Consider the following 10,930-nt stretch of genomic DNA (forward strand, 5'->3'; position numbering starts at 1 on the left):
CTATCTATATATTATAGTAGAGTAGTAGCTGATTGTTCAATCGACAAGTGGTGCGCCGAGTGATTGACACGTGGACGACACCAAAATACGTAGTGTCATATGTATTGAACCTGAAATGAATAAAAAATAATAGTTATTAGGGTGGCAAAAACAGGCATTTTATGTCTTTGAGATTCAAAATTCACTATATAAAAGAGCATGCATCTAATGTTCATACGTCTATCTTTCTACACATCACTTCTTCCAGTTTGAAAAAGTGTCAAAGGCTAGCTGATTGTAGTGGTTTTCCGTTTATCAAACTAACCATGGCTGAATCGTTTGATATGTTGATGGACGTCAGTCCGAAAAAACTTGCATGGAACTTCTTGGTCTATGTTGTTCGTTTGTGGGAAGCTCCTAGCCGGTACAATCCTAAAGAGATCAATAGCATTGAAATGGTTCTTCAAGATAGTCAGGCAAGTAATATTGATTGAATATAAACTGCATGATCTTATACATTCACACATGCATTCCAAACTGAGCTATATTTTACTATCTTACAGGGAGGGAGGATCCAAGCTTCGGTCCCTAAGGCGTTGGTACGTAGATGGAATGATAACCTTGCTGAGTTCAAGATGTATAAAATGTCAAATTTCATTGTTGTAGACAAGAGGGAGAAAACCAAGACAACTATGAATCGGTGGACCTTAAACTTCTCTCACCGAACTGTGGTGCTCTTGGTGGAGAATCCAACTTTCCCACTTCAAGCGTTTCGATTAACGCAAATTTCAGAGTTGTTGAATGCTGACAGGATCGATGACTCTCAATTAGTAGGTGAGGCGAATACCATTTCACTTGCTTAGTGTATAACTCATAACTACCTAACAATAAGTTGGATATCGCAGATATTATGGGTAAAGTGGTTGGAAAGGAAGATCCCAGGGAACTCATCACAAGCAAAGGGAAGGAAACGAAGTGTCTAGCTATTTTGGTTGAAGATCTTGAGTAAGTTGTGTTCCTGAATTATAGTGACACAATATAGCTTGTGTTATAATGATAATAAGGGTTAAACCTGTTTAATCACACTGATTTGCAGTAATTATCGTATTGGGTGTGTGTTGTTTGGGGACATGGTTGATCAAATACTACCATACCTAGATGATGGAAGAGTTGAGCCATTGATAGTGGTCCTGCAGTTCTTCCGACCGAGTAGATGGAATGGTATGAATCCAAACCCTTTATCTTATAGTATATAAATTCAATGTACACATTAAGTATGTATGAAGTTTTCTCATTATCAGCTTTATAAAAATACAGAGAAAACCTCAGTACAGAGTCATTTCGACGTTTCTAAGCTACGCATCAATCCCGATCTCGATGAGGTTCGCGACTTCCGTGACAGGTCTGATCCACATTTCAATTTCTATAGATTAATTTTCTTTTCACGGTCAGAAGTAGCCAAGCATTAAGAAAATACTTACGTTGTACCGCGTAGGAGGCTTGCCGCTATACCCTCAAATTTGGTCAGAATTAGTCAAGTCAACACAAACAACTCACATTCTGGGGCAGATGAACTTAAGCGGGGAGATGTGACGGTGAACACAATAGAGGAAGCACTAAACTCAACACAGGTCATCCCCAAACCTATTTAAATCCACGTTACATAATATGGCATTTACATAAACCCTCATGTATTTGAAGGAAGGCCCTTTGTGGATTGCTGGAACAGTTGTGGCAATCAATTCTGGCAAGGATGATTGGTTTTACAAATCATGTAAGAAGTGTCCGAAGAAGATTGAAACACCAATTGGAAATAGATACGAGTGTGGAAAGTGTGGCCACACTCACGGAAGTGCATCACTAAGGTTTGTGTTCAGATTTTCAATATGTTTTGGATGGACTATGTTATTACAAGTTACTAAGTTGTGCAATTTATCTAATAGGTTTAAGGTTGAGGTGATGGCCTATGATGGCACTGGTAGCATAACACTGCTTCTATGGGATCGAGAAACAGTTCAACTATGTGGTAGACAAGCAGAACAGATCAAGGATGAGGAGGTTCATAGTAAATTATAACAAGTATTATGTCATGTACTCTATATAAATGTCAATGAAATCAACTATAAGTTTAGACTTTTGTGATTTAATTTCAGGAACTTTATGCTGAAGGATACCCTGCAGCTCTTGAGAGCCTTTTAGAAAGAAAACTGCTTTTTAAGGTGAATGTCAAATCCTCCAACATCAAGCTCTATGACCAGGTGTATACAGTGATGAAGGTCTGCGAGGATGATACAATTTTTGAAATGCATCTCCCAAATAAAACGTTCTCCACTGTAACTGTATGTGCTAAAAGTTTGTAGGTTCCTTGATTATATTGAGACTTTGAGCAGTTTATATGGCTATAATATCTAAGTAGGAATATCTCCAATATGGTTGTAGGATACTGGGTGCAGTAACTCGGTGGATTTGTCAGCAGCTATGGTTAATATCAACAATCTTAGTGATTCTCAATATTCTGTGGTAACTTTTGTGCTATATACTTTATAGAACCAGTTATTTTGTGTTAAATCTGCAGAAAATTGACAGTTTTTTTTTTTTTCATGGGACAGGATGTTGTGGAGGATAGTGTTACAAGCCTCAAGTGCAAAACCCCAGCAAAAATAGCTACCATAGTTTTAAACCAACAAATTCCCATCAACATTGAGAATGAAGAAGAACTGGGGTTTTCAACCAACAAACTTACCCGCAATCGTGGAAAGAGACAGAAGATGCAAGTTCATGATAATAATGAATGAGCTTTATGAAATACTTATTTCAGAGATATCTATAAACAGTGTTTTGCTTAGCTATTATTGTCTCCATGTTTTGATAATGGTCTTATTAGGGTTATTTATATGTAACTAAAATTAGTAATGAGGAGTTAGAGTCTTAACAATAGAGATATTGATTAAGAGAGGAACTATATGTTTTAATGGTATGTAATGACAACTCAGGCACTGGATTTTTCTTCACGTGGCATTAATAGTGATTTCATATATTTATGTTGTGTTAAGTTACATAATAAAAAGACTAGCTAAATAATATAAAAAAAGTCTTATTATATGAAATATTATGGATACTTTATACAATAGCAATGGTTATCGCTAAGTCATGCTAGAATCAGACACTATTTTATATAGGGAAAGGGTCAATACTTGATTAAAGCTGAGGTATTAATTGAATCATAAACCTCCTTAAGTACATTATCAAACAACTTTCATTAATAGTCAATGCCAATCATTCTAAATTTGACAAGCCAACAAGCTAGATAACAATAACTCTCCACATATAGGTATTATACATTACACATAATTCATGTGATCGTAGTTTCGTAGCTGCCAAAGAACCATTAAGCAAAGAACTAGGGAGTATTTGATAGGTATCTAATTATAAGAAAGTGTGTACATCTATACAAAGGTATTAGTGCTAAACTAATCAATTTAGCATTGGCCTATCTTTCAAATTTTATAAACTATAATCATGATATATGTAACTAACAAAGTGGCATTACAAACACTCTGTTGCATTTTTTATAAGTGTATACTTATAAGAGAGTGTGACACTTTTATGCAAAGGTGAGAATTTGTTTATCAACTTATCATTTTAATATCTTATGCTTGATGTCATTAGTGTAAATATGTGATAAAGCCAATTAGTCCATGTGATTGAAGTATTGTAATCAAATAGACATGAGACTACGTTATATTCAAATGAATGCAAAATCAGCAAGTATGCTGGATTTAAACAGATGCACTGCTAACAATTGTAGCTAAGTTTACAAACCAGTATCTCGATCCTTAATGTAGTTTGCCAGTTATAGGTTTAGACTACTAATGCTCACAAAGACCAAAGAAACAATGTGTCATATGCGTCATTTACACATCTAACTGTATTAAATAACGTGGGAAGGTCAGCTAACATAGAGTGTGAGAAATTATAATTGATGAGCTGGATAAAAAAGTCACTTATTCCATACAAGTGTAAGCAGCGAGCTGTTAAAACCTTATCAGAACTATATAAAGCAGATAAATTGCATCACAAAATCAAATACATATCTACATTGAGTTGTGTGGAACAAGCTTTCAAAAGTTTTTAAATGTGACTTTATTTGGGAAACGATGAATGAAATATGTGAACTATTCGGTGAAGTTTATTCATAGTGAAGGAAGAAACAAAATCTTTATCCACACCATAAAATTAAAACAAGTAAACCTTTATTGCCTTTCTTGAGGAAGGGGATAATGTCAGCCAAATTCATGCAAAGTCATAGTGTGAACATATCAGAGCATTGCACTTGCTCCCACAAAAATTCACATGGATCCATAAGTAATTTTAATATATCTTTAAATTGTATCCCAAGTAAAGGTTGTTTCTTATACCAAGTGATAATACCATGAATGGTTTACCGATTTAGACCACTTATCTGTAAATTCAAAAGTGGACAACAGTTGGATTCAATTATATTTATACGTGGTTGCAGGTAAAGCAAAATATCTATCACACATATAGAAGGAAATATGCATACAATGATAAAAATGTCACCCGTCTACAACTATGAAAGAACATGATTAAAGTTCCCTTGATGTTTTAATGAAATGCAGGACTTTGTTCATAGTGGGTTTCTTTGGGAAACGATTAAAGAAAGCCTGGACTATCCTGTGAGTTTAAATGATGGTTAAGGTAATAGTAGATAGGGTGGCTCATTTTGACACACATCAAGAGCCTCACCATTTTAAATCAACGGTGATCAGATACGTTGCACTTAAATCTCGGGTATCAAGTTGACACATCATAAGATTTTTCGAAGTGACTAAAGCTCAAAATAGTGAAGTAGGGTTGAAATGAAGCATTGTTTTTTCTGAAAGAGATTTCAATTAAATAGACGAGTTGAATGCAGTGTGTTGGCATAGTCTTTATCCCAATCTTTGTTTACATGGGGCTCTGTTCAAACAAGACTACCATTGCCTTTTTTGAAAATAGGCTTTGTCCAAGACAAAATTATGCAAACTAATGGTGTGAAACATAATTAGTGCATTGACCTAGTAAAACTATAAGCACCATCGAAAAAAAAGGCAATGTCGATATGTTCTCAGGATTTGCATTAATTCACTAACAAAGAGAAGGCGAAATTGCATTTAAATCAAATAAAAACTCAATATAAAATAGGACATTGCAACATAAGATAATGTAGTACCTTTTAAATCATACCTTGAGGTATGTAGTCAAAATAGTGATCATTTCTATTTGTGCAACTGTAAAAGAATAAAGAGGTGTGTGATCTCTATTTTTGCATTTAGATACTTTTAAGAGATAAATATAATTTCTGGATCATGATTAACAAGGCATACAATACATACGGGCTTTCAGTTACATGAGAAGACTTAACATTATAAAACATATTAAACTAAAAAATTATTTCTCATACCAAGTGATAAAACCAGTAATGGTGAACCTTGTCAGAAATAATATATTACGAGGTAGTAAGATGTAATGCAAAATGGTTATGACAGCTATATAAAATGTCACCAATCTATTGAAATAACTTGATTAAAGTTTTCTTAATGGATTAACTAAATACAAGACTCATTGGAGTAGCTATATACAAAAATAGGTTCTACGTGTTGCTTTCAATACACCCTTTAAAGTTTCTACTAGAAAGAGTTTAGCTGACCCAAAGAGTGTGCACAAGACAAAATCTATAGTTAAATATGTTAACTAGCAAATGCCAATAATATCCAATGGTCATTCAATTATGATGCAATAACATATAATACACAATGGGTATGACACATACATAGGCTAATGACACATAGAATGAAAAACAGGTCACCAATCTATTGAAAGAACTTGATTAGAGTTTCCGTGATTGATTAACCAAATACAAGACTCATTGGAGAACTTATTCACAAACGTAGGTTCTAAGGTGCTACTTCCAATACACCCTTAGCAGTTTCTAATAGAAGGAGTTTACGTGCCCAAATAGTGCCCAAGAGAGAAAACATAGAGTTAAATACCTTAACTAGCTAATGTGCCTAATATCCAACGGTCATTAAATTATGATGCAGTAACATATAATGCAAAATGATTATCACACATGCATAGGGTAACGACACATATAGAGAATGATAAAAATGGCATTAATATAGAGAACTTTTTTTAAAGTTTTCTTGATGGATTAATTAAATGTAAGACTCATGGCACAAGTCATACACAAAATTAGTTACTACTGTGTTGCTTCCAATACATCCTTAGCAGTTTCTAAAAGAAGTATATGAGGTGTCCCAAAGAGTGCACAAAGGACAAAACGTGTAGGTAAATACTTTTACCCATTAATGTCACTAATATCCAATGGTCATTAGATTTGCATGAATGATAAAGCAATTGGCCTGTATTTATTAACAAACAAACTAAGATCGTCATCTAATTAATTTATTTATCACCAATATTGGGTGTACTCATTATTAAGGTAATGACAAAGCAATGCATCTAATGTATGCATAGAGTCAATACAATTTTATTTAAATATTTATATAAATATCTTATTTTGCAGTTTGTTGTCTTAGCCATTACATGACACGTTCTAAATATCAATATAGGCTATTGATATTCTCATTCAAAACATATATAAGTCATGAGTTGTGAGAAAGGTTACAAGAACCATAATTTATACTCAAAAACACTAAGAGCCATTAGCGGTTCTGTAATAAACTGTATAGTTAGAATGAGTGACACTCCACCCAATATGAAAAAACTTCCACACCTTAGTGAGGATCTTATCTGGAAGATCATGGTGAAGGCAGATCCTAAGACAGTTGGACAGTGTAGAACCCTAAGCAAGGGTTGGAATTTCAGGCTGTGTACTAATTTGTTCGTGAAGACAAATTATAAAGAAAATAAAGATCGAAGCAAGAGTGTGATCGTAGGCATTGGCTATCCCCTAGGTGATTACAACTCTGTTTGGTTCGTCCGAGCTTATATTCATTCGGGTCGCCAGGTTCAGTTCAATGTCCCAATGGATGCTAACCAATATGGCTTCTATTCAGTCATTGGGTCTGAGAACGGAATCATATGCATAAAGATCTCATTGGGTGGCCTTAATTCTCGGCTTCTTATATGGAATCCAGTCTCGGATAAGAGGCGGTACGTAACCGATGAAGCAAGCAAGCATTCCGCTCATGCCGTTTCTCTATATGCATTTGATTTTTTGGAGGACGAAATTGAGTATCGTATTGTGCATGTCTACAAGCGTGCATTTAGACAAAGAAATATGTCATGGTCTCTTTACACTTCATTTGAACGAGAATGGACTCATTCCGGTATGTTTGAGAGTGATGTCCAGAAACTTGGGCCCAAATATATAGTGAACAACGGGATAGTCTATTGGATTGGGTGGCAGGGAGCTGATTTCTTTGAGCCAGCATACATAGTCACGTTCAACCTCCGCATCCAGATGTTCCATGAGGCAAAGATCCCCCCAGATGTGCCATCTGATTACAACTCACTAACTTACTTCAACGATGGTGTCGGGTATATTTCATACCGCAATCTTGCATTCAGCAGGCAAGTCCTGGTCTGGCAAATGAAAAGGAATGGTGATCACAACATCCACTGGGAGAGGATGATTAGAGTTTCTGGTCTTGGAATCCCATACACTCCTTCATTGTTCGTAGGTAATGACATAATAACAGTCATGGAGTGCAGAGGTGGGTCAGGAAGTGCAAATGATGCCGTGGGAACAGACTTCCTGATTTCGAGGCTAAAATATATGGAATCAAGAAGGGAGCATTTGGTTCACCGCACATGGCAGAAACATGTTAACGTGAAGACAATTACAATGCATTCAGATGGGCTATACATGGTTTAGAGTTCTATGATCAATTTAGATGATTTTGCTGAGTTTTAAATGCAGTTTATTTTGTTTAGTTTGGTTATTTAGACAATAGGGTAGAATATATGTAGTTAGATCCCTTGTGTTTCAATATAACCGTCTATTGGGTTCGTTTTGATTTTGAAGGAGTTATCAATGTTAGTTTGTTAATCAATGTTATACACTCTTCTAAATTTTGTAACAACTTAAAAGGTTTAGGGTTTACAGGTTTCTTTATCCTTTTATCTTTGATATTAAAGTAGTAGTAATGGTTGTAGCAGGTAGTACATATGGTTAACTTTCTATATGTACCCATTTATATACACTTAATTTAATGTTGAAATCAGATTTACATATTCAACTCAATATATTAATGAATACATATTTTTCTGTAAATTCATTAAGACATGTCACCGTAATTTAATATCCCTAATACTAATTTAACAATGGTTATCTATTATCAATAATAAATACATTACCTAGATTTAACTAAACAGAATTGATTGATTACACTAACATCATCTTGATATGAAAAGTATATCTGGCTCAGAAACAAGTTATCATATACCGGACTTTATAAATTTTGTATATGACATATTCACAACCAAGGTTAAGAAGGACTTTAAACTACAGTTTGTAGACATGTACAACAACTAGGCCTTATAAATTGCCATACCTGGGTTTTATAGAAAAAAAATTATTGCCTATGAATCATTTAAAAAACATATAATGTATTATGGATTATCTTTAAAAAGAAAGTTAGGATGCCTTGTTGAGGTGTGTTTAGTAATAGGTTGCTAAAATTAGTCTGATTAAATGACTACAAAAAAGATGCTACATAATTCAAAATATATACCAATGATAGCTAATAATAAGTTAATATAAAAATGATTTATAATTATATATCATATGAATTTAGTATTACAGCATGGTATTACGAGGTCTATATCAATAAAGGTTTAATATCATGATAGATGTGGAATAAAGTAGTAACAATGAGGCCAATCAATGAACAATATAGTATTTTAACTTTTCACATAGGTTTCTAAGGCCAACTTAACCGTATTAAAATAACCTGCTATACCCACACAACCGTTGTTACCAGTTAATTGTTACATGTACCAAAGCATAACATGTGAAGAGAAAGAGAAAGATAAAAAAAAAACTAGACACAAGTGGAGCCTCCCAAGGCAAAAGTCCTCAACAGTTAAAGCTGGGGAAGAAAAGTTAAGGCAATGCAATCATCACAAGGACTAAACACAGATATATTTATAAGAGGAAGGCTACTAAAAGATCTCCCACTGAACTCAAGGGCAAAAGGTATAAGTAATTATAGATTTATTTTTCATAATGAGATTTAGAATACAAAGTCAAAATATCTTGGTTCCATTTAGGTTAGTACGAATGGAACAAAGTTGGGTGTATACAGATCTAAGTATAATGATTTCTGGCACTCATGTTTCTTTTTCTTATAATATCTATGTTTGGAATATTAACAATCATGTTTAATCTGAAATGTGCAGAGATGGAGGAAAGAAACACGCTTAAAAATAAGAGAAAGATTGATCAATTTTGTACGAATGAATGGTCAAACAATAGAGAGACTCAAGGTACGAAATATGGACAACATGCTTTCATTCAACATAATATAAACGAAGTTATTTTCATTACAATTGAAAAATAACTTATCCACAATAAAGTCAATTTCAGTTATAGTGTGTATACCACTACAAGAGTACCTTGAATATCTCTAAATAGTTGTATAACATGGTGTTATAAGTGAGAAAGATAACAAAGGTATCATGGCAGGGACTTTGTCATCAACATTATCGGCTGACTGGAGCCAGCCAGTTGATGATATGCAACGCAACATAGGGGTTCAGATTAGCTTTAGCAGTACTATTGGCAACTCAAGGTATTTTACCGCGAATAGCAACCTACAAAACGATAAGATCCGGGAAAGCTTGGGAACAAAACCATATGTTCTAGCAGATGTAACTAACACAGGTAATCTTATATATTAACAACATAGAAATCAAAATCTTACTTAGATTATGAATAGGTAAACTATGAAAGATCTTTATGACAATACTGCAAGACATGCTAGGATGGAACGTGCTAACAAGCTAGCCAAGAAAAAACAACGTCCAGTAGAATCTTTCCCTCAAGGTAAAGCTGTAATAAATAATGCTTTATTTCAGCACTTGCTGCTAACCAATTATTAATGTGCAAATCGTTCTCTAATTGCATATTAGTGTGAATAGTGTGCAGAGGTTTCATTGTAGAATAACAGTTTGTGAAAAAATTATATGTATAGACCCAACTTGAGTTACATAACTATATACAAAGTGCAGTAATAATTAATTGATTTTGTTCTTAAATCACTATAAGGTAAGTGTATTTTACTATTGCTTAGTGGCAAATTCTGATATAGATTGTGTCATCACAGGAAATGTAACATATACTCTAGCAGATTGCACACTCTATCCAAGTATTATTATGCAAACCATGAAGAGGGATGAATACAGTAACTTAGAAAACAGCCAAAAATGGATATTGCTACCATCAAATCTAACAACACTGGATAATTTAAGAAGTAGAGGTAATGGACTAATGGTAACAAACTACACATCGGACTAATTTATGCGTTCTAAATATAGTGATTTAGCAAACATCTTTCATTGGCAGACAATGCTAGGCATGCTAGGATGGAACGAGCGAACAAACTATCCAAGAAAAGACAACATATGGGAACGTCTTCCCCACAAGGTAGGAACTATACAAAGTATGTTGTAGAAGAACTTGCTTATTGCACTTGAGTTATAATAGGTACAGTTTATAGTCACTATATATGAATCCATGTGTCCTAACTTAGTCTGAGTTATCTTTTTTTTGTATTAATTTATATATTTTCTGACATGATAAAAATTGTAGTTGAGTTGGTTAACATTCACAAGCAAGGGTTGATTGTGAATAAGGAAAACTACATATGTTCAAATGCAAATCAAGTGAATTGTGGTCCCCGAAATGGCCCATTTAAAGGTC

General features: G+C 34.1%; 1 protein-coding gene across 3 annotated transcripts; it reads left to right on the forward strand.

Moving 5' to 3' along the window:
• On the forward strand, nt 1–2,990 carry LOC107630584. 3 transcript variants are annotated; one of them, XM_021118975.1, is made up of 12 exons: nt 1–455; nt 543–578; nt 646–813; nt 885–984; nt 1,076–1,200; nt 1,297–1,381; nt 1,475–1,610; nt 1,681–1,844; nt 1,923–2,037; nt 2,133–2,318; nt 2,419–2,499; nt 2,589–2,990. In XM_021118975.1, exons 3-12 carry the CDS (start codon nt 672–674, stop codon nt 2,772–2,774), a joined length of 1,320 nt encoding a protein of 439 aa, XP_020974634.1. In that variant the 5' UTR covers nt 1–455; nt 543–578; nt 646–671; the 3' UTR covers nt 2,775–2,990. The 3 variants fall into 3 exon arrangements, with proteins under 3 accessions (XP_020974634.1, XP_016189261.1, XP_016189260.1); XM_016333775.2 differs by having other exon boundaries at nt 543–813; nt 2,396–2,499; XM_016333774.2 differs by having other exon boundaries at nt 543–813.

The sequence above is a fragment of the Arachis ipaensis genome, chromosome B03, assembly GCF_000816755.2.
Source record: "Arachis ipaensis cultivar K30076 chromosome B03, Araip1.1, whole genome shotgun sequence".
Taxonomy (NCBI): Eukaryota; Viridiplantae; Streptophyta; class Magnoliopsida; order Fabales; family Fabaceae; genus Arachis; species Arachis ipaensis.

Excerpts from the sequence above, each read along its gene's own strand:
- LOC107630584 (XM_016333774.2), top strand. The coding sequence starts at position 162 with ATGTCTTTGAGATTCAAAATTCACTATATAAAAGAGCATGCATCTAAT. Across the intron at positions 456-542 it reads TGGTTCTTCAAGATAGTCAG|GGAGGGAGGATCCAAGCTTC; the intron begins GCAAGTAATATT and ends ACTATCTTACAG. Across the intron at positions 1,201-1,296 it reads CCGACCGAGTAGATGGAATG|AGAAAACCTCAGTACAGAGT; the intron begins GTATGAATCCAA and ends ATAAAAATACAG.